The sequence below is a fragment of the Solanum stenotomum genome, chromosome 10 (assembly GCF_019186545.1).
Source record: "Solanum stenotomum isolate F172 chromosome 10, ASM1918654v1, whole genome shotgun sequence".
NCBI classification, from domain to species: domain Eukaryota; kingdom Viridiplantae; phylum Streptophyta; class Magnoliopsida; order Solanales; family Solanaceae; genus Solanum; species Solanum stenotomum.
In genome coordinates, this window is record NC_064291.1 from 39322168 (window position 1) to 39345341 (window position 23174).

General features: G+C 37.2%; 1 protein-coding gene across 1 annotated transcript; it reads left to right on the plus strand.

Annotated features, from left to right (window-relative positions):
- The first annotated feature begins 4698 nt into the window (after positions 1–4698).
- LOC125842510 (S-adenosyl-L-methionine-dependent tRNA 4-demethylwyosine synthase) lies at positions 4699–8931 on the plus strand. Its single transcript, XM_049521809.1, has 8 exons — positions 4699–5723; positions 5823–5938; positions 6769–6944; positions 7406–7596; positions 7693–7779; positions 8152–8309; positions 8428–8638; positions 8740–8931. Exons 1-8 carry the CDS (start codon positions 4827–4829, stop codon positions 8893–8895), a joined length of 1992 nt encoding a protein of 663 aa, XP_049377766.1. The 5' UTR covers positions 4699–4826; the 3' UTR covers positions 8896–8931.
- Positions 8932–23174: the final 14243 nt, after the last annotated feature.

Consider the following 23174-nt stretch of genomic DNA (forward strand, 5'->3'; position numbering starts at 1 on the left):
CCACCCTACCTTGGTTAGTTTGAACGATAACCACTGCCTTGGTTAGCTAGAAAGTTCACTTCCTCATTATACAAAGCTTCAAATTTCGCCTCCTCAGGATTTGAACACCCGACCCCCACAGCGTTGACACCACGGGCACCAGCCCCTATGCCATTTTTAGATAAAATGTCAAGCTGTGTCATGATCTTGGCCATGTTTTGGTCTTTCTCATTATCTTTTTCCATCTGCTCTTTGGATAGCTTGAATGTGAGAGGGGAGACTTGGTTTTCATGAGTGTACCATGCCCTATTGATGGTCGTCATACCATCTAAGAGTTGGGCTGCTACTGCATACAGTTGCTGCATCAGGCCTCCCGGTGAAAGTTGATCAGCGACACCTTTGTTTACCGAATCCAGGCTTCGATAAAAGTACTGTAGCAAGCCATTGTCGGGCAGACAATGAGTCGGGCATTATAGCACCAACTTTTTAAATTGCAGCCAAGTCTCTTGGATTGGCTCACCCTCCAAACGCTTAAAGCTTTGGATACTATCCCGAAGAGTCATCATCTTCGAAGGAGGAAAAAATTGCACATTAAATGCGGTTACCAATTCCTCCCAAGAAGTGATGGATTCGCGAGGTAACTCCGCCAGCCACTTGTACGCCTCTCCCATCAACGAGAAAGGGAATAGCCTTAATCGAACTGACTCCTGGGAGATATTTTTGAAAGAAAATGGTCCGCACACATCCACAAAGTTTCGAAGATGTTCGTAAGGATCCTCATGAGCCAATCCACTGAAAAAGTCCCTTTAGTTGCAAGAGTTGCAACATAGTGCTCGTTATGTGAAACACTGCATTTCTCTCGGCTGGAGGTAAACGGATGGCCCCAATACCTCCCATGAGATGGGGGTCATTAATGTTGGGGTCTTGGACATCATTGAGATTTTCGATGTCGTCTTAGTGGCCCATCTAGCTGCCGTTGCTGCCATTAACACTCATGCTTTCTGTTTTCAACACAAATAATAGAAACAAATTGAAAATTAAGTAAGTGAACTACAACTAAGAGGAACAAAATTTTTACTAAACTAAGAATTCTCAAGTAACACCACTCCCCGGCAGCGGCGCCATTTTGATGTTTGCATAATCAAGACACAACTTTCAATGCAAGTGTCTACGATCGTACAATAGTAAAGCAACCCAACCAAGGGTTGGGGTCGAGTCCCAAGGGAGTGGTTTTGAGAATTAATAGAGAAATAAATTAAGTTCTAATTAGTCATAACTAAAAACATTATCGAATAAAAACATGTTAAATCAAAGAGGGTGGCACAAGAGTGTCAATTAATGATGGGGGTTTGTCACAAGTAAGTAAAACCAAGCAAAGATACAAAGAGTACTAATCAAGAAGAGGGGATTCTTGGGATATGATAGGAATACGGGATAAACTAAACTATTGGGTACATGCTTTTTATAATAAATTGTTGAATATTTGTGACTAGGCTAGACTATAGTAGGGGTAAATTCTCTCTCGAGCAACTTACCCCGAATCAACTCGGTTTCTCTTGAACACCGAGTTACCGCATGAAGAACAACCTCCACCTTAGCCCACTCACTCTCTCGAGCTGAGTGTGTGGGAGAGGGACTAGGGTTCACTCTCTCGAGCTTAACCTCATGTCGACCCAATCCCACTGGCCATCAATTTAGTAGTCTTAGTTTTACGACCTCTCTCTCTAGTAAGTCGAAAACACAAAGGTGAAATCGTATTTGCAACTACAATTTCATTAAGTTCCACCACAACTACTAAACAAAATCACATCTAAACAAAAAATAAATCATCAACAAGAAAGAACCAACAGATAATCTAACCCATATTCACAAAATCACACCCTAAGAATTGGGGTTTTAGCTAGACATGTAAAAGAGATAGAAATTTCTACCAATATTAGTTTGTATTCAAATGGGTATGAAGAGTTACGTCTCAAAACAAGCAAAGTATGAAGAATCCACAAGACCCAAGTCCAAAATCTTAGAGTTGAAACCCATTGAACCTTCAAGTTCTTCAAAAAGCCTCTCCAAACTTAGAACTCAAAAATAGAAGCAAAGTTTGAAAAATTACTGTTCCAAGCTAAAAAGTCGATACTAGAATATTAATTCTCAATCAGTATTTATAGTTTTCAAAAATCTGTGTTGCGAAGGGTCAATCGGTGAAGTTAGTCGGAATCGCTGATCAACTCGGCGATCCGCCCTTTGGTCTAGTTCATTGCCGTCTTGCGTTAGCCTTCAGCATCGTCGTGTTTTGGATCATTAGACGACATAGTACTTCTTCGCGGAACTGCTCGGCGACACGCCGACTGCTTCTTTTCACCACTGATTTGATCATTTCTTTTAGGGCTCAGCACACTAGAACAAAAGACGAGGATAAGACCTTTTAGCAACTCACCAAACGGGTTCGGCGATTCTCAGATCTTCATTTCTTCGTTCTGTCAGCTGCTTTTGTTCCTTTTTGCTAGGTAGTGTACATGCTTTCCCTCAAACTCTAAATACCTAAAACTTAAGGGTTTTCATCAGTTATTGAAACAAAATTTGCATTTGAGGACATTAATTCTATCAAAACATAGCCCTAAATGAGTCTAATTTGTGGACTTATCAGTAACATTATAGACTAAATACAAGGGGAGTGGTATCCAATGAAAGTAACATGTGATCATTTGAGTAAATGAAATATATGATCAGATGGACAATTGAAGCAATTAGGCCGTGTATGGACAAAATGTATATTAAACATTTGAACACTCTTTACATGTGTAATCTAGTATCTTATTTATATAACAGATACATGTGACAATGGTTCATTCCTTAACAACAGAAGAGATTTTAGCCTTACATACCTTGTCTTCCAACCAGTACTATGTATTGCCATGATTCAGCCTTTCCAAAAACTTAGCCAGGCATCAAGCTCGCAAACCCTCTACTCAAAGGTGCCCTTTTCACACATTGCCTTCTCATCATGTCTACAGAACATACGACTTTCTCATGAGGTATCCCGACACTTCTCGGGCTTCCAAATACCCAAAACAGTAAGTAGACACATAATGGTTACAAGCATGCACAATCCTCAATTTAAATGGTGTATCACTACAACCTTCATTTCTTCCCTAAAAATACTTAGATGACTTTCTATTAATGCCAACCAAAACTACAAATGAGAATATACAACATACAAATAGATTACATTACAATAGGGTCAATATGTAATGAAATAGGCCACTACGACATTATCTCAAACACCTAGCAGGCATAAAACTCCACAATTTTCAAAAATGGTGTCTCAACACTTAACTGTCCCATACTTATAAACAACACTCTCACTAGCATGTAGGTATAAAGCAATGTCCTTACCACCAATTAGTTCAACCATATACCCAATACTACTCAAAGATTCACAACATGTAGGAAGCCCCAAACCTTTCCATAATAATAAATAAAAACTTGGACTCACTGTTGCTGATGATTGTACCATGAGCCCTACCCATTAAACATACTTTGAACACTCATATAATCTCATCTACAATAGTAGGAGGAGAAAGAATTATTACCTTAATTGGAGAGAAATTTCCAGCCCCCTTTTCTTGAATTTCAAAAAGAAAACTTGGCTGCAATAGCTGTTGATTTCTTCTTTTTAAAAATCTCCTTGAAGTAAACCTTCAAATTTCTTGAAGCTAAGAGGAGAGGGTACTATTTTTGGTATGAAAACCTCATGAACGAATTGAGAGAGAGAGAAGAGATGTTCTTGGTTGTGGTTGGGAGAAAATTTCGAAGAGCAAAGTGAAAAATGAAAAAAAAGATCTAACATTTGACCTTAAAAGGCCTTCAACCACCCTAGGCTGCTTAACCTTGAAGTATTCCTGAAACATTTGTGCAAAGTGGGTCGCTCTTTCACATGGTCTTCTTATGCAGCCCTCTTTGACTTAAATACATATATAATATAGACTTCTTTTATGTCCCACTTCTAGAATATTTCTCAAAGCACATAGGTGGCTCTTAAGCAAGTAGCACATCTAAGCAAGTAGGTGAAGCTCATAGGTTAAGCTAGTAGGTGAAGCACACATGTCAAGCTAGTAGGTGAAGCACACATGTCAAACTAGTAGGTTACTTGATTCAATTCCTCATTTTTGCCCAAATCTAAACACTTTAACCTTAGCTTAATACATTATGTGTATATATTCTTGGACCCCTGATCTTTAGGCTCGGTCATGACCTTATTCTCCTAAGTCATAATAGGTTCGTCGATGCGAACTTGTTCGTACAAACGATGGGGGACATGGGGTGTTACATCCAATCCAAACTGACCCGTGAACACCCCTAGTTGCGAGTTATGAAAAGAAAATTTTGCAAAATCTTACTTTTAGATTGTTGTTTATGTTATTTTAGATTAGAGTTTAACACAACTTTTCTAAAGTATGATTGATAGTATTTTTTAGTGTCTAGAACAGTTTTTTGTCTGACATTTATTTCAAATTTGATTAGACTTTCTTTTTGTTTATGATTAAAAGAAGTTTATAGTTTATTTAAGATTAATTAAAAACATTTCATTGTTTACAATTTTAACAAGAGACTATTTTGAACTTGCCATAAACCTAAGGGACCATATTGTCATTTTCTATAACACTAGTATGATGAAAGAAAGAAGAAAGGGAAACTCAAAAGAGCGCATTTTTCAGCCCTCAAAACCATTTGCCGCCATTGATGCATTGAGATCAAAGCTCAAAGCTCAAAGCTTTCTCTTGAACATGTAACAATATTATAGTAGCTAAAGATCAAAGCTTGTAACAATAAATCCTAAAATACCCATCATGTCCCTATCACTTTCTTCTTACCCCACGCGCTTCGCCATCCTCACGCTCCTCTCCGCCACCACAGTCTTCTTCTTCTACAAATCACGCCGGCATCTATCCAAACGCCTCAAATCCTTAAACCCCATTTCCCAAAACCCTATCCCTAAAACCCCAAGAGGCAAAATCTTCTTTATATCCCAAACTGGCACTTCTAAAACTCTAGCAAAGAGTCTTCATAGTTTGTTAAACCTTAACGGGTTTGAATTCGATCTTGTTGACCCAAAAGAGTATGAGCCTGAGGATTTGCATAAAGAAAGCTTTGTAGTTATTGTATCTTCTACGTGGGAAGACGGGAAACCACCTTCAAATGCTGGATTTTTTGTTGATTGGTTAACTGAGAGTGCTGATGATTTCAGGGTTGGATCTTTGTTGCTTAGCAAGTGTAAATTTGCAATCTTTGGAGTTGGGAGTGGGTCTTATGGTGAAACATTTAATGCTGTGGGTCGTGATTTTTCGAAGAAGTTGAAGAAACTTGGTGGGGTTGAGGTTTTAGAGGTGTGTGAAGGTGATGTAGATGAGGGTAATTTGGATGAGGTTTTTGGTAAGTGGAGTAAGAAGATTGTTGGGGTTTTGAGTAATTTGGGCGAGAATGGAGGGGATATGGGGAATGGAGTTGGTGATGGTAGTGAAGATGAAGCTGTGAATGAGGGAGATGATGATGAGGAATATGATGATGAGTTTGAAGAAAATGACGAGGAGTCAGGAATTGTTGATCTTGAGGATATTGCGGGTAAAGGACCTTCAAGAAAGAAAGGAGTTAATGATAAGTTAGTTAATGGGAAGTCGAATGGTGGAGCTGTGAATGGAGAGAAGGCAATGGTAACTCCAGTTATTAGGGCGAGTTTGGAGAAACAGGTATCGTGGTCAAATGACGAACTTTTGTTGTATCAAATTAATTAGTTGGATTATTTGATGGATTTATGGTAAGGTAGTTTATTTGGTGATAAATTGCAGGGATATAAAATAATTGGTTCGCATAGCGGTGTGAAACTTTGTAGATGGACAAAATCACAACTTAGAGGGCGCGGAGGTTGCTATAAGCACTCATTTTACGGCATTGAGAGTCACAGGTGATTGTCTGTTTTTCTTTCCAGTACAGATGGTTGTTTATAGCTTTTACATTTTTACTATTGCATTCTGACTATGAGTTGTGTAGTCCTTCATTAATCCTTGGTTGACATGATTGTATTTGAGTTTTCAACAATATCTTCTATGTGTTCAAGTTGCAACTGTGATGAGATCCAGTTGTTGGAAGTTTTTTAGACTGCTAGAATTCTTAGAGTTGATCAAGTATGCGGTGAATAAGAAATGAAGTTTGCAAATATGTTTGCATGTGCTTATCCGAAAGAAGAAGGATCTGTTTTTAGAGGCATGTGATATGGAGTAGGAGTAGAATAGCAGGAAAACCTTCCATTTTACACAATACAACTAGAAAATGAGCTGGCATTTTTTATTGTCTCAAATAGGCCCTCAGTGGAAAATCTCCTATGACGTAGTCGATTGAACCGTCTGAAGATTACAAAAGTAATCAAGCTTTTATAGCTTTTTTAAAAAAAGAAAGAAGTAAAGGGATTCATTGATGGGTATCAAGAAGATTCAGTAAGTTCAAAAGAGAGTTAGCTCCTATACTTGTCTACTGCCTAAATAGTTAAGTTGCTCGGATTCTCCAAAAAATTTGCCATTGGATGCTTCAAAATTGCACTGCTTTTGAATGATCCAACACGCACCGGATGACAATTTTGAAGAGTCCGAGCAATATAGCTTAATAGATCATGGAGCTAACAAGGAAAGGTTTTACTGCATTGACCTCTTGTGCATCATTAAGTAGGCTTGGTATTTATTGACTTCCTAGCCTTGTATGCTGATTTTAAATCTGGATTTGCATTTACCCACTGCATAGGTGCATGGAGGCCACTCCTAGTTTAGCATGTGCAAACAAATGTGTTTTTTGTTGGAGACATCACACAAATCCTGTTGGGAAGAGCTGGACGTGGAAGATGGATGATCCTATTGAGATTGTGAACACAGCTATAGATTTGCATACCAAAATGATAAAACAGATGAAAGGCGTTCCAGGTTTGTTTTCTGGTACACATGAACATATATGTTTCCGTGTGAACTTGTATGGAAGTTGAGCAATGCCACATAAGAAATAATGTGCTTGATTGAAATCATTTGGTGATTATATTCAACATGTCTCTGTTTGGTCATTTTGTTGTGTTCATTCAAGAAAAAGTACCTTGGTTGAGTTGTGTTTAATTTTGATGCAAGGTCCTTCTGATTTCCGAATAAAAATGGTAACACTGATACTGCTAACTGTTGGTTCTCCATTTTTTTACCCATCCGCATCTTCCCTACTTACTCTACTCCTTAAGGACATGAAATATAGAAGTGGATACATAATTTTCACAATTTTTTTTTTATCTGTCTGGATAAAATTGATGTCCTTTCCACCTTACATATGCATTTTCTTTATTTAAAATCCTTCCACTTTCTTGCTTGTAATGGTTATTGACCAGAATATCTCACCCTTGCAGGTGTTAAAGCTGAGCGTTTGTCTGAGGGTCTTTCTCCTAGGCATTGTGCCTTGTCACTGGTTGGTGAGCCTATTATGTATCCAGAAATAAATTCACTTGTAGATGAGCTGCACAAGAGGCGGATTTCGACTTTTCTTGTAACTAATGCACAGTTTCCTGACAAGATTAAGTTATTGAAACCAATCACACAGGTCTACTAGGCTGTATTCTTCTTTCTTTATCAATCTTTTAAGTATGCCATTATCCAAATTCCATAGCTAAATCTGGCTTCATCTTTAAATGTACAGTTGTATGTCAGCGTAGATGCTGGTACAAAGGACAGCTTAAAAGCAATTGACAGACCACTATTTGGGGACTTCTGGGAGCGATTTCTTGTAAGTGTCTTGAATATAGAGATATTTATCAGATTCAAACTAAAAAAATAAGGAAAATCCATTAATGGATGGCACAAAAGGAATGGGAAAACAGAGTCCAAAAACACGGTTAGAGTTGTCAGCTGCACACTAGTAAACCATTGCAGCATGTCTCAAACTGTTATTTTGTGGTATATCAGTTAGAGGAAAGTTTTAAATGCTTACTTTTACATCAGTGCTAAAAAAGATTCGTCGGCCACAGGAAACGAAATCAAAATTCGTTGGCCACAGGAAACGAAATCAAAATTTGCCATATTTGCTCTGTTTTTTCATGTTTGTTTTCTTCCATTCAGACTGCTCACTATTGGTTTGTTTTATTTCTGATTTCACTAGGATTCCTTGAGAGCTCTCAAGGAGAAGGAGCAAAGAACTGTCTATCGTTTGACACTCGTTAAAGGGTGGAACACAGAAGATGTGGATGCATATTCTAGCCTATTCAGCATTGGAAAACCCGATTTCATTGAAATCAAAGGTGTCACTTATTGTGGAACGTAAGTTCTCCCCCCTCACTTTTTTCCTTTCCCCTCCCTCTTCTCTTCTACTAGTTGATTTGATTTCAAAATTCAGTGCATAAGAGTTCAGTTAAGTAATCAGGAAGATTTGACACAGGTCGGCTACATCAAAGTTGACAATGGAGAATGTCCCTTGGCATTCTGATGTGAAGGAATTCTCTGAAGCCTTGGCTAAAAAGAGCAACGGAGAGTATGAGGTTGCTTGTGAGCACGTGCATTCTTGCTGTGTTCTTCTGGCTAAAGTCGATAAGTTCAAGATAGACGGTCAATGGTTCACGTGGATAGACTACGAGAAGTTCCATGATCTGGTTGGTTACTTCTCTTGTTCAAGCTTCAGCACGTAAATTATAACTATACCATTCCCATTCCAATAGCGTAATCAATGTTTTTTAAACCTATGGCGCTACAGGTAGCTTCTGGAAGACCCTTTACAAGTAAAGATTACATGACACCTACACCATCTTGGGCTGTCTATGGAGCTGAGGAAGGTGGGTTTGATCCAGAGCAATTGCGTTTCAAAAAAGAGCGGCACCACAGATCACCTCGTCAGGAAAATGGTTCTTGAATGTTCGAAGCAGTTTTCGTTACCTCTGGGATGGCCTAAAATTTTGTTCCTTCGACTTAGATTTTTCTTTCTTCCATTTCCCTATACAAGTTGCATTTCACAATATAATTGCAGAAGTTGTCACTGATATGAAAATTGTTTTGATGCTTTTCTTTGAGCTGTTATAATCAAATGATCTGTATTACATTTTACTAAATTTACTCATATATCAGTAACTATCTGAGTAATCGACTTGAAACTGAATGCAGTCGAGTCATTGGTTTACGGTTTTTAAATATGCTACTCTAATAACAAATTAATAAGATATTTTTTATTAGTTTTCGATTTATTGAGTTTTGGTTGTTATAGGTTCGGTTTTAATTAATCCAATAAGAAAATGTTCAAAATATAATATATGATTTCTCACTTCTCTAAATACTTTGATATAGTGAAACAAGAAAGATAATGAGAAATTGCATCAATAAGAGCAAATGTAGTACGAAAGCTAAAATTACATGTCACAGTCAAAATATAATATGAAATTTTTTATGTTAATCAAATTACAGAGCTTTACAAACTTGCAAAAGCTATAGCCTACTGTTACAAACTAAAACTAAAATCAAATGATCCAACAAGACAAACTAAAATCAAATAGCTACCGTTGTGAACCCTTACTTTAGTCTTTAGGTTTTGAGTAAACAGTAAAGACTAAAGCGGCCTACTGTGAAGTGGGTAGAGTAATGATAATTTGATATAATTATAGTGTTTAGTTATATATTAAATTATTAATACTTAATATTTAGGAAGGGTAAAGTAGTAAATTATTATCAATAACCCAATAGTAAAAATCGAAACTGAATCACCCAATAACTTTTTTTTTATAAACCCATTTAAAACCCAATAATCTAGTAACAATAACCCAAAATATTTTTTCGGTTTGATTTTTGCACTCCTATTCATTTCTGCCTTGATAAAACACTCAAAAAATTCGTGGCCTACCTAGCTAACCCTGACACCAGCATATCGTGTGCCACACGTGCATCTTGTGCGCCACACGTGACAGGTGCATCTCGTACGCCACACGTGCATTCCAATCAATTAGTAAAAATATTTCAAAATCACATATATTGTGGAATCCTGCTACTGGGAGGTGAGACCTCTCCATCTTCCTGCACCAATAATTGGTGATGCCCCTAGTTTTGGTTTGGGAATAGACCCCTTAACTAATAACTATAGAGTTGTTTACTTTATTTTACTATCCGCTTGACTATGCAGCACATTACCTCGCGCGAATATTTTTACTAGTAGAAATCTAAAAGAAAATGAATGCAATCACGTTACTTTCTTCCTTGTCACAAAATAGAATGAATAAAAAATGAAGTAAAGAAATACTAAATTCTAATAAGGTAATTAAATCTCATGGAGATTGGAGAGGCCTCATCCCTATAAATAGGTATGTTAAGGAAAGTTACACACATCAAAATATTAAAATGTCTGTAATCTATTTATTCTTGATAATGTTCATCAAAGTAACAACTTGTCAAAGTCCTGTCTTTCGTCATACAGTGGCCTCTCACTCTATGTGGGTATCTGGGAGTACTTCACTGTGATCCTTCGATCAACATATTCAGGTTTACTATGCATGGCGTTTGGCCAGAGTCTGGAGTGCAGCTTGCCGCCATAGTATGCATAGTGAGAACTATATATGTCAAAGATGTGTGGTATGTATATTGTATTCAGTTGATTTTTCGTTTGCTAGCTAAAGTTTAATTTGTTGTAAATTTGAAGGAGAGAAAGAGAAGACAAATATGATAAAGAGAGATAATTTTGAGAAAAGGAGTAGTACTTTTCATTCAGCAAAAGCTTACATATATATAGATACATAAGATGGTGACAAATCCCTTAAATCCTGGAAACTTGACTCCCTATTTTATGCTTAAATAAAGCTCCACCACATATTACAATATCTTCTACATTCTAGAACTTTGTATTAAAATTAATTCAAAAGTTATACCAAAAATATCAAGACAAAAGTACTAACATGACAGCACTTAGCATCACATACAAAAACAACAACCTTCATCACTCCTCCTTGATGCAAGTGCTGCTGGATACTCCAAGCTTAGCTCTAAGAAGCTCAAATCTTTGTTTCTGCAGTGCCTTGGTAAAAATATTAGCTAGTTGATCTTCACCACAACAATACAAAATATGAACTTCATTTTCCCTTTCAGCTTCTCGAATGGAATGGTATTTGATTTTAATGTGTTTAGTCCTTCCATGAAAGACTGGATTCTTTACCATGGCAACAACAGATTTGTTGTCACAAAGGACTTCAGTTGCTTTGCTTGGATGAAACCCCAAGTCAATCAAGATTTTTCTCAACCATAGAGCTTGATTAACAGCACCGGAGGCAGCAACGTACTCTGCTTCAGCTGTTGATTGAGCCACGGACCCTTGCTTCTTTGTGCACCAGCAAATGACACCTGATCCGAGAGTGAAACAATATCCTGAAGTGCTTTTCATGTCGTCTTGCGACCCAGCCCAGTCACTATCAGTAAACCCCAACAATTTCATAGATGTGGTTCTTTTATAAAACACACCATAATCAATGGTGCCTCGAATGTACCTCAAAATTCTTTTGGCTGCTCTGAGGTGAGTTTCAGTTGGTAAATGCATAAACCTTGATAGCACACTTGTTGCGTACATAATATCAGGCCTCGTGGCTGATAAATACAACAGGGAACCAATCAAACTTCTATAAATTGAAGCATCGACCAAACCAGACTCATCCTCCTTCATCAGTTTCTCTCCTTGAACTGCAGGCGTACTTACTGGTTTGCATTTGTCAAGACAAAACTTCTTCAATATTTCGGTAGCATATTTCTTCTGAGAAACAAAGATTCCTTGAGAAGATTGATTAACCTCCATTCCCAAGAAATAAGTCATTTTTCCCAGATCATTCATTTCAAAGACCTTCTTCATTTGCTCCCTGAAGTCTTTGATCGACCGTATGCTGCTGCCAGTCACCAACAGATCATCAACATAGAGAGAAACTAGGAGAAAATCATCATTTTGAAGTCTAATATACAGAGTTGCTTCATTGCAACTTCTCTTAAACCCCAAATTCAGTAAGTAGCTATCGATCCATGCATACCAGGCCCTAGGTGCCTGTTTCAAGCCATAAAGAGCTTTTCTTAACAAATATACCTCGTCTCCTGCTCCTCTAAAACCTTCAGGCTGCTCTACATAAATTTTCTCTTCAAGGTACCCATTAAGGAAGGCGGACTTAACATCCAATTGAAATACTTGCCAACCTTGGTGTGCTGCAACTGCAAGTAGCAATCTAATGGTATCAAACCTTGCAACTGGTGCAAAGGTTTCATGAAAATCAATTCCATGCTGCTGCGCATACCCCTTTACAACCAGCCTTGCTTTGTACTTGTTGAGTGTGCCATCTGAATTCAGTTTAATCTTGAACACCCATTTAGTTCCAAGAGCCTGCTTGTCAGGAGGTCTAGGTACAAGTACCCATGTATTATTCTTGTTAATCATATTGAGCTCCTCCTCCATGGCTGCCCTCCATTCAGGAATTTGCAATGCATTGTCTACATTTGTTGGCTCCAACATAGCGACATTGCATCTGCTATATATATCTTCAATGGATCTGGTACCTCTTACTGCAAAATCATCAGAGTCCTCCTCTTCCTCTGGAATCAACTCTTCTTCTTGGGCACTTTGTTCTTGATTAGTGATCTGGAAAGAAGAAACAGCCATCTTCTTCCAGTCCCATGCAGCATCCTCATCAAATTTAACACTTCTACTTACATGGATTTGTTGTGAAATAGGATTTAAAATCCTATATCCTTTAGAAGTGCTGCTGTATCCCACAAATATTCCAACTTCAGCTCTTTGATCAAGTTTATCCCTTTTAACATCAGGAATATAAGAGTAACAGATACAGCCAAATACTTTAAGATGAGCAACTGATGGCTTTGTTCCAATCCATGCTTCGTATGGAGTCTTTCCTTCAACAGCTCTCGTCGGCAATCTATTTTGTAGATAGACAGCGGTATTTACAGCTTCAGCCCATAGCACCTTAGGCAGACCTTTCTCATACAAAAGACATCGAGCCATATTCATAATGGACCTATTTTTTCTTTCACTTACACCGTTTTGTTGTGGTGTGTAAGTGACTGTAAGTTGATGATGAATTCCTGCTTTTTGAAGAAAATCCTTGAATTGATTGGATGTGAACTCGGTCCCATTATCGGACCTTAAGATTTTTATCAAAGAGCCACATTGGTTTTCAACAGTTGCTTTAAACCTTTGAAACGCAGCAAATACTTCAGATTTATGTTTCAGAAAGTAAACCCAACAAAACCTCGTAAGGTCATCAATGAATAAAAGAAAATATTTGCTGCCGTTATAAGAAGGAGTACTCATAGGTCCACACACATCAGTGTGTATTAGTTGGAGCTTTTCAGTAGCTCTCCAGGCTTGATTTATAGGAAATGGTGATTGACTTAGCTTCCCAATTTGACAAACCCCACATACATTAGAGGTTTCATTTATGGAAGGCATATCTGCCACAAGATCCTTATTTTGCATCAATTTTAAAGATTTAAAATTGATGTGACCAAACCTCTTATGCCAGACATAAGTTTCATCTTGTATGCTGACATAAGCTCCAATGTCAGTATGTTTCCAATCAAGAGGGAAGCTTCTGTTGTTCATTTTGACTGAGAGCAATTTTATACTAGTTGGATCCATGATTTCACATGTTTTATCTTTAAATAACAGGGTATAATTTTTATCAAGCAATTGGCCAACACTGAGAAGACTTTGGCTAATTTCAGGAACAAATAATACATCAGATATAATCTTCATACCTGTGGGAGTTTGAACAGCAACTGCTCCTTTGCCCGCTGCATCTACAAGTCTGCCATCTCCAAGTCTGACTTTGGAGAAATAATTTTTGTCCAGCCATTCAAAAATGTTCAAGTTAGCTGTCATGTGATGCGTGCATCCACTATCAACAAGCCACACATCTTGATCTTGAGCTGCTACATTGCATTCTCCAGCAATAGAAGCAGCAAACAACTTCTCTTCACAATCTTCAACATTTTCAGTAACTTGAGCTGGCTGGGCTTGAGCTTGAGCTGGCTGGTTTTGATTTATTTTGCACACCTTATCCACATGACCAAACTGTTTGCACAACTTGCATTGAACTCCAGGCCTGTACCAACAAAACTTGTCTGTATGATTGGTCTTTTTACAATAGGGACAAGGTGGATACTTGGATCTTCTATATCTCCCTCGGTTGTTAGATTGCTCCTTCTTCTCCTTACCATATCTTCCATTTTGTTGCCTTTTTGGTTCACCATCCAACTGAGCTTTGGATCTTTGAGCAGCCACAAGAGCGATTTCACTTGTACTCTCTTCCTCTCTAAAAGCTTTCCTTTTTTCCACTGCTAGAAGAGCGTTGGATAGTTCATTCAATGTGACACGAGACATATCCCAAGTATCTTCAATTGAGGAAATTTTTGCTTCAAACTTTTCTGGAAGTGTCACCATCACCTTCTCAACAATCCTCTGCTCTTCTACTTTTTCCCCTAACAATCTGATCTGATTGACGATTTTCATGATTCTATCAATATAATCCTTCACCTTTTCGATCTCTTTCATTCTTAACATCTCAAATTCTTTTCTTAGATTCAATATTTGCATTTGCCTCGTCCTATCACTTCCTTGGAATTCTTGCTTCAGCATGTCCCAAGCTTCTTTGGCAGATTCACATGTCATGATCCTGGTAAAAATTGAATCTGAGACAGCTGCGTGAATGAAAGACAGGGCTTTTGGACCTTTTGCGATCTCTTCTTCATGACTTCTGATCTGCTGAAGGGTTGGGTTTGCTCTCAAAGGTTCTGGAGCGCTGTCTTCCTCAACATACTTCCATAATCCAAGACCCTTCAAGTATGTTTTCATCTTCACTGCCCAAACTTGGTAGTTCTCGCCATTAAAGATAGGAGGTGAAAGGGGAGAGCTGCTAGAGGCCATGTGAGAGGAAACTGAACAAAAAAAAACTTGGACAAGTTAAACTTGGTAGGTGATCTTGCTGTGTTTTTCTCTCTCAAAACAGTCCCTAAAAGATCAATTTAGCTCTGATACCAATTGAAGGAGAGAAAGAGAAGACAAATATGATAAAGAGAGATAATTTTGAGAAAAGGAGTAGTACTTTTCATTCAGCAAAAGCTTACATATATATAGATACATAAGGTGGTGACAAATCCCTTAAATCCTAGAAACTTGACTCCCTATTTTATGCTTAAATAAAGCTCCACCACATATTACAATATCTTCTACATTCTAGAACTTTGTATTAAAATTAATTCAAAAGTTATACCAAAAATATCAAGACAAAAGTACTAACATGACAGCACTTAGCATCACATACAAAAACAACAACCTTCATCAAAATTATATATAGTGGGAGAAGGACACCGACTGCTCCACGATTACTGGCCTACTTTCTGTTAAGGAATACAGATGAGGCATTCTGGATGCATGAATGGGAGGTACAAGGCTACTATACTAAACAGACACTTCCATCTGCCGATTACTTTCGAAGAGCGATGAGAGTTGCATAAGCCAAAGGACAAGGAAAGGCAGTAAATGTTTTATCAAGGGTGATGAACTACTTTTTAACTGCCAACATGTTCTCCCAATATGACGAAGACGCTTACAAAATGACTCACCTACTAATACCTCTTCATAGAGTGACAACCAAAAAAATCTATATCTCTTGTACGCCCAAGAATATTTCTTTCGCATTTTTAAAGGAGATTTATTTCTTTCTTGACAAAACGATGAGGAGATTCGTGGACTGCCCGGCTAGCCTCGACACTCGAGGTTGTGGTCCGATTAACAACCCAAGAGAAATCATCATTCCCATTAAGGCTATAATTTTATAATCATCATATCATATCATATATCATCATATATTACTATAAGTGGGAACAAAAGAAGTTAAAAGTTGAATTACGATCTTACCCCTACTATAAATTAAAATGTTATAAATTCTCGACACGTGCATATTACACGTTTAAGTTATCACTTAAGTTATTAAAAAAAGGTAAGTTACTAAAATTTAATCGGGTACATATTCAAAATGTTTAAATGGATTTATAAGACAAATATTTGAAGTATTTAAACTTTTTATTAGTTTATTAAGAATAGAATATTTTAAAAAATATCTATAAAATTTTAAACGATGTAGCACATAATTATATTGAAATTTGCTCAAAGTGGTAATAATGAGGTGACTTGTTTAGTATATAAATCTTTATATGTTGGTGTATATTGTATACTACTATTTAAATTACTTTTATTATGATTATAACTATTGTCGCCAATATGACATTAGGGTTAACAATGCATTTTAAAATATATCTTGATTGCACCAAACCCATCATATATGCATACGATGCCAACAATAACATTTACAGAAACCAAAATGATAAATCCTTCGTACAAATATTTATCAGATCCTAATAATCGCGATTGAACCTGAAAAACCCCTATTAAATTTATGTGTCAAACTGTTAATCCAAAGACAATATAATTTATATATTCTTATTATAAACCTCTAGATCTTATTAAAATGAGAATTTAGAATCAAAATGTAACATCTCGCAAATTGAAAGAACTAGGAAGAGCTAGAATTACAAAGAGTGATTTTTGGAAATAATAAAAATCTGAAAAATTGGTTAAGTTAAGTTGAGTTTTTGGTCAACTTCAAATGGACATAACTCCTAGCTCAGGATGAGTTAGGTCTACTTCTACGTATGGTTGGAAAGCTCTTGCAATAATATTTCCAACGCCGCCAAGTTTGCGCGATTTCGAGTTTGTATGAGTGAGATATACCCTTTGGAAGTTGGGTTGTTCAAACAAGGAAATGTCCAATCCGGATTTTTAAAGGGTGTTTTGGTCTTTTCCATACCTTGTTATTTTAATTCGTTTTTGGTGAATTAATTAAGGTTCAAAACTGAATTGGTTCAGTTTAGGCAATTGGAGATTTACGCTAGGGTTTTTGGAGAAAGAACGCAAGTGGAGAAAAGAGGAGAAAGAGCAAAGTTCGTCGTTCTTGAAGGTTTAGCTTGTGGATTTCGACAAGGGTTGATCCCTAAAGAGGTATGTGAGTCTTTCATAGCGTTGGGTTCATTCACCCACGCACCAAACACGTTTATTTCAGCGAAGTTTGTTCTAGCAAGTTGAAAGTTGATGAATCTTGAATGTTGTTCTTGAAATTGACCTTCGTTCTTGAGTTTGGTTGAGATTGAGGAGTTCCTCGAGGTTAAAATGTTGTTTACTTGAGTTGTTTGAGTTAGATTCGTGTGTATACGTACTAGGTATCTGAATCTAAAGAGAACTTGAGAATAATAGTCGAGTTTAGGCAAATTGGGGCTGGAAAATGAAAAAGGAAAAAGTCGGCAAGGAACAGGTAGCAGGTCCGCGTCGCGGACCTATTCCTTAGACTTGACAAAATTGTTTTCGCAGAGCAGAGCGGTCACGGACCATTATGCCTCAAAAGTTATTTCGCGACCAAACATTTTAATTCACCTCCGCGTCGCGGAGTAGTTCCCCAACAGTGATTTCTTGATCATTTCTCATGATTAACTATCTAAAATCATTCCTATACATCATGAGATCTTTCCTATCACAAATCACAATCCTTGAATCCATAATTCAATTCAAGGAAAGTTAAGAGTCAAGTCAAGAGAAGTTAAGAGTAGAGTCAAGAGAAATCAAAAGTCAAGTTAAGAGAAGTTCATAANTCTTTCCTATCACAAATCACAATCCTTGAATCCATAATTCAATTCAAGGAAAGTTAAGAGTCAAGTCAAGAGAAGTTAAGTGTAGAGTCAAGAGAAGTCAAAAGTCAAGTTAAGAGAAGTTCATAAAGTTTTCCAAAAGTCTTTTACAAATGTTTTAACTTTGTTTTAAGACTTGAGTTTTGAGTTGACTAAAGAGTAAAGTTTATAGTGCATTTCTTCAAAAGAGTATATCGGGACTATGTATTCCCAAAGAGTAAATGTTTTCATATTTAAATAAGAAAGGAAACTGAGATTTCCAAAAGAGTCTTTGAGGTAGTTTTCAGTAAACAGTAAATGCTTTCATAATTAAGCAAGAGAGGAAACTGAGATTTCCAAGATAGCCTTTGAGCTAAGTTTTGAGCAATTATCTCAAACCATAGAAAGAAGTTATGATTTTAAACATAAAGAGCTAGTATATTTTGGGAGTAGTATTGAGCACCAATATGGGGGAGAGTTCAGAAAACTCCGAGCCGCTATAAACCATGTAGCCATCATGGGTAGAAAAGGTTCATACTTTTCAGATGATTCCTTTAGTGTCTTTTTATCATAGACTAGTGGATCAACTTAGTACTTTAGGTTCTATACCCCCGGCAAGATATAGGACGGGCCTGGCAGCTTGAGGCAAAACGTTGTATCATCACTATAGCTCTTAAGTGATGGTTGTCGGTTAGAGAAACTTCCACATCAACATTTTGTATTTTTATATACATCTGAAATATTTGTATTTTGATATGCAAACAAAGTTCATATTGTATCTTTGAATACATACAGATTTATTATTGTATTTCTAAATACACAGAGTTGAAAACCATGTTTTAAAGCTTTTCTTTATACTGCATTTATTTACACTACTTTATATTGAAATCAGTTCAGTTAAGTTGAGTTGAGTTGAGCCAGGTAAGTGTTCTTTCAGAATTCTTTTTAAGCTTAAGTTTTCTTTAGCATTCCAACTCGCATACTCTTACATTCAATGTACTGATGTCAGTTGACCTGTATCGTCTTATGAAGCAAACGTAGGTAACCAGGATCAACATCTAGTGCATCGTTGATCCAGTTGAGCTTCAGAGTTGTTGGTGAGCCTCCTTGCTTTTCGGAGGATCCCCTTTTTCATTACTTTATCATTTCAGTTCATTAGGATGTTGGAGTTCTTGTCCCGACATCCATCTCAACTATTAGAGGCTTCATAGATAGACAGTCAGTTAGTTCATTTGTCTTTACTGTGTTATTGGCTTATGTTCAGAATTGAGTTGCCACTTTTGCTAAGTTAAATGTTTATTTCTAAAACATTATGAGTTAAGTTTGAGACAGTTGAGTTATCTTGCATTTGAGTTCTTTTATTAATGTTTAAAGTCTTTCGCTGAGTAAGTAGGCCAGGCCAAGGGTTTGCTTGGGGATATCAATGGTTCTCGAGTGCTAGTCCCGGCTAGGGTGTAGGCTCGAGACATGACAAACTTGGTATTAGAGCACAGAGTTCAAGTGTCCTAGGGAGTCTATGAAGTCGTGTCTGTAGAGTCCTAGTTATTGGTGTGAAACGTGCCACATCTATAATTAGGAGGCTGCAACATTTAGGAATTCCTTTTCTTCTTTCATATTCTCTTCGTGCGTTAGAGTTTACCTCTAAAAAGTTTCTTTCTAACTCATGCTTACGCGTAACCGTTTGTGAGTTGGACTATTTTGAGAGTGATTTCATGAGGCGCTTCTTTCCTCGTGATCTAAGAGAAGCAAATAGATGGTTGACGACATGAGGAACATGATGATTTTATTCGTTGTTGGGTTGACTCATCTGTCAAGTAAGAAAAGTAAGGCAGCCATGCTAATAGGTTACATGGGCATAGCAAGGCTGATGATCCAGGTGCAACAAGTTGAGGAGGACCAGCTGATGGATAAATAAGAGTTTAAGAACAAGAGAGCTAAGACATCAGGGAATAAGTCCGGGCAGCAAAAGAGTAATGCGAACCGGTCTTCTTTCCAACAGAAACAGAAATGACCTACTCCATCATCTGCTAGTGCACCTGCACCAAGGAACAAATGTGAGTAGAATAGTCAGAATTCTCAGAACTTCAGAGCTAGACCTGCGTATTCGCAAGGTAGTAAGGCACAAGGGGGTACTAAGACTCCTGCATGTGCTAAGTGTGGTAGGAACCACTCAGGGATGTGTCATGATGGCTCCATTGGTTGCTTCAAGTGTGGCCAGAACGGTCATTTTATGAGAGAGTGTCCTTAGAGCAGACAAAGTAATGGTAATGGGGGCAATAGAGCCTAGTTTTCTTCAGTTACTCCACCAGACAGCTGCATCTAGATGAGTGACTTCAGGGGCAGACAAAGAAGGAAACAGTCTTTATGATATCACTAGTTTCCAAGAGCAAGAGGATTCGCCAGATGTTGTTACTGGTATGATCCAAGACTTCAGTTTTGATGATCTTCCAGAGCAACATCTTGAGCCCTTCAGTGTTTCTACATCTGTTGGTGATTCTATTCTAGTAGAAAGAAGTCTATCGTGATTGTTCCATTTCCGTCAATCATAAGAGTACCATGGCTAATTTAGTTGAGTTAGACATGGTAGATTTTGATATTATTCTAGGTATAGACTGGCTTCATGCTAGTCATGCATCAATAGATTGTAGAACTCGAGTAGTCAAGTTCCAGTTTCCAGTGAACCAGTTATAGAGTTGAAAAGCAGTTCAACAGTGCCTAAGGGTCGTTTCATTTCCTACCTTAAGGCGAGAAAGTTAGTTTCTAAGGGGTGTGTCTATCACTTAGTCCGAGTTAATGCCTCTAGTGTTGAGATACCTCATATTCAGTCAGTTTCAGTAGTCAAAGAATTTCTAGAAGTCTTTCTTGATGATCTATCCGGAGTCTCTCCTGAGAGAGACAGACTTTGGTATAAATATTCTTCCAGATACTCATCCTATCTCTGTTCCTCCTTATAGAATGGCTCCAGCAGAGTTGAAAGAGTTAAAAGAGCAGTTGAAAGATCTTTTAGAGAAATATTTTATTCAACCAAGTGTCTCACCTTGGGCGCTCCGATCTTAGTTGTAAGAAAGAGAGATGGTTCCCTTAGAATGGGTATAGATCACCATTAGTTGAATAAGGTTACCATCAAGAATGAGCACCCTCTTCCATGAAATGATGATATTTTCTATCAGCTTTAGGGTGCTACATGTTTCAGTAAGATAGACCTCATATCTGGCTACCATCAGTTGAAAGTAAGAGAGTGTGATATTCCCAAGACAGCTTTCAGGACCCGTTATGGTCATTATGAGTTTCTGGTCATGTCGTTTGGTTTAACTAATGCACCTGCAACGTTTATAGACCTTATGAATATAGTATTCAGGCCTTATTTAGATATGTTTGTTACCGTATTCATTGATGACATTCTAATCTATTCAAGGAATGAAGAAGATCATGCTAGCCATCTCAGAATAGTTCTTTAGACTTTGAAAGATAAATAGTTATATGCCAAATTCTCTAAATGTGAATTTTGACTTGAGTCTGTGGCGTTCTTGGCCTACATAGTTTCCAGTGATGGCATTAGAGTTGATACTCATAAAATAGAGACAATGCAGAATTGGCCTAGACCCACGTCTCCAACTGATACTAGGAGTTTCTTGGGATTAGCTGGCTATAATAGGAGATTCGTCGAGACATTTTCATTTATTTCATCTCCTTTGACTAAGTTGACTCAGAAAATAGTCAAGTTTCAATGGTCTGAAACTTGTGGGAAAAGCTTTCAGAAATTGAAAAAGGGGTTGACTACTTCCCTAATTTTGACATTACCAGAAGGTACGCAGGGCTTTGTTGTCCATTGTGATGCGTCTAGAGTTGGTTTGGGTTGTGTGTTAATGCAAAATGGCAAGGTTATAGCTTATGCCTCCAGACAGTTGAAGATTCATGAGAAGAATTACCCAACCCATAATCTAGAGTTGGCTGTCGTGGTATTTGAAAATATGGCGCCATTATCTTTATGGTGTTCATGTGGATATGTTCACTGATCACAAGAGTTTTCAATATGTGTTTAGTCAGAAAGAGCTTAATCACAGACAGATGAGGTGGTTAGAATTACTTAAGGATTATAACATGAGTATTCTTTATCACCCAGGTAAGTCAAATGTTGTTATCGATGCCTTGAGCAGTTTATCTATGGGTAGTACCACCCATTTTGAGGAAGATAAGAAAGAATCACTACTAAAAAAATTGCAAAAGGAGACCTAAAAAAAGAGACCTCAAAAATAGGTCGCTAAAAAGAGACCTCATGAGGTCGCTATTTGCATCAATAACTTTTTTTAATTTTTTTTTAATAGGAGAGACCTCATGAGGTCAATTTTATAAAAAAATCTTCCTAATTAATAATATAAGTGACTTATTTTAATTTTTTTATTTTATAGTATGTCTTTGTATAAAATATGCGACCTCACGAGGTCACTATTTGTTAAAATAAAAAAATATTAATTTAGGTTTAGATATCTTGTGAGATCTCATTTTATTAGTCAAATTTGTAAAATAATATTTTAAAATAAGAGACCTCATGAGGTCTCTTATTTTTATTAAATTAAAATAAGAGGGCATTTTTAATTTAGTTCATCTCCATTCCACTCTTCACCTAAAAGCTAAAAAAAGCCCTAACTTGTCTCTTCCCCATAGCNATTTTCATTTATTTCATCTCCTTTGACTAAGTTGACTCAGAAAATAGTCAAGTTTCAATGGTCTGAAACTTGTGGGAAAAGCTTTCAGAAATTGAAAAAGGGGTTGACTACTTCCCTAATTTTGACATTACCAGAAGGTACGCAGGGCTTTGTTGTCCATTGTGATGCGTCTAGAGTTGGTTTGGGTTGTGTGTTAATGCAAAATGGCAAGGTTATAGCTTATGCCTCCAGACAGTTGAAGATTCATGAGAAGAATTACCCAACCCATAATCTAGAGTTGGCTGTCGTGGTATTTGAAAATATGGCGCCATTATCTTTATGGTGTTCATGTGGATATGTTCACTGATCACAAGAGTTTTCAATATGTGTTTAGTCAGAAAGAGCTTAATCACAGACAGATGAGGTGGTTAGAATTACTTAAGGATTATAACATGAGTATTCTTTATCACCCAGGTAAGTCAAATGTTGTTATCGATGCCTTGAGCAGTTTATCTATGGGTAGTACCACCCATTTTGAGGAAGATAAGAAAGAATAATTAACAAAAGAGGTGCATAGAATTGCACGACTAGGAGTTCGATTAATGGATTCCACAGAATGAGGAGTAGTGGTGATGAATGAGGCTGAATCTTCATTAGTGTCAGAAGTGAAAGAAAAACAAGACCAAGATCCTTTATTGCTTGAATTAAATGCAAGTGTTCATAAGCAAAAAGTGATGGCTTTTGAACAAGGGGGAGATGGTGTTTTGAGGTATCAGGGTAGATTGTGTGATTGATTTCAAGGGTA

What these genes read in the sequence shown, in the direction of transcription:
- LOC125842510 (XM_049521809.1), top strand. Translation starts at nt 4,827, where the DNA reads ATGTCCCTATCACTTTCTTCTTACCCCACGCGCTTCGCCATCCTCACG. An exon ending in ACAGATGAAAGGCGTTCCAG is followed by an intron (nt 6,945 to 7,405) that starts GTTTGTTTTCTG and finishes TCACCCTTGCAG; the next exon opens with GTGTTAAAGCTGAGCGTTTG. An exon ending in TATTGAAACCAATCACACAG is followed by an intron (nt 7,597 to 7,692) that starts GTCTACTAGGCT and finishes TTAAATGTACAG; the next exon opens with TTGTATGTCAGCGTAGATGC.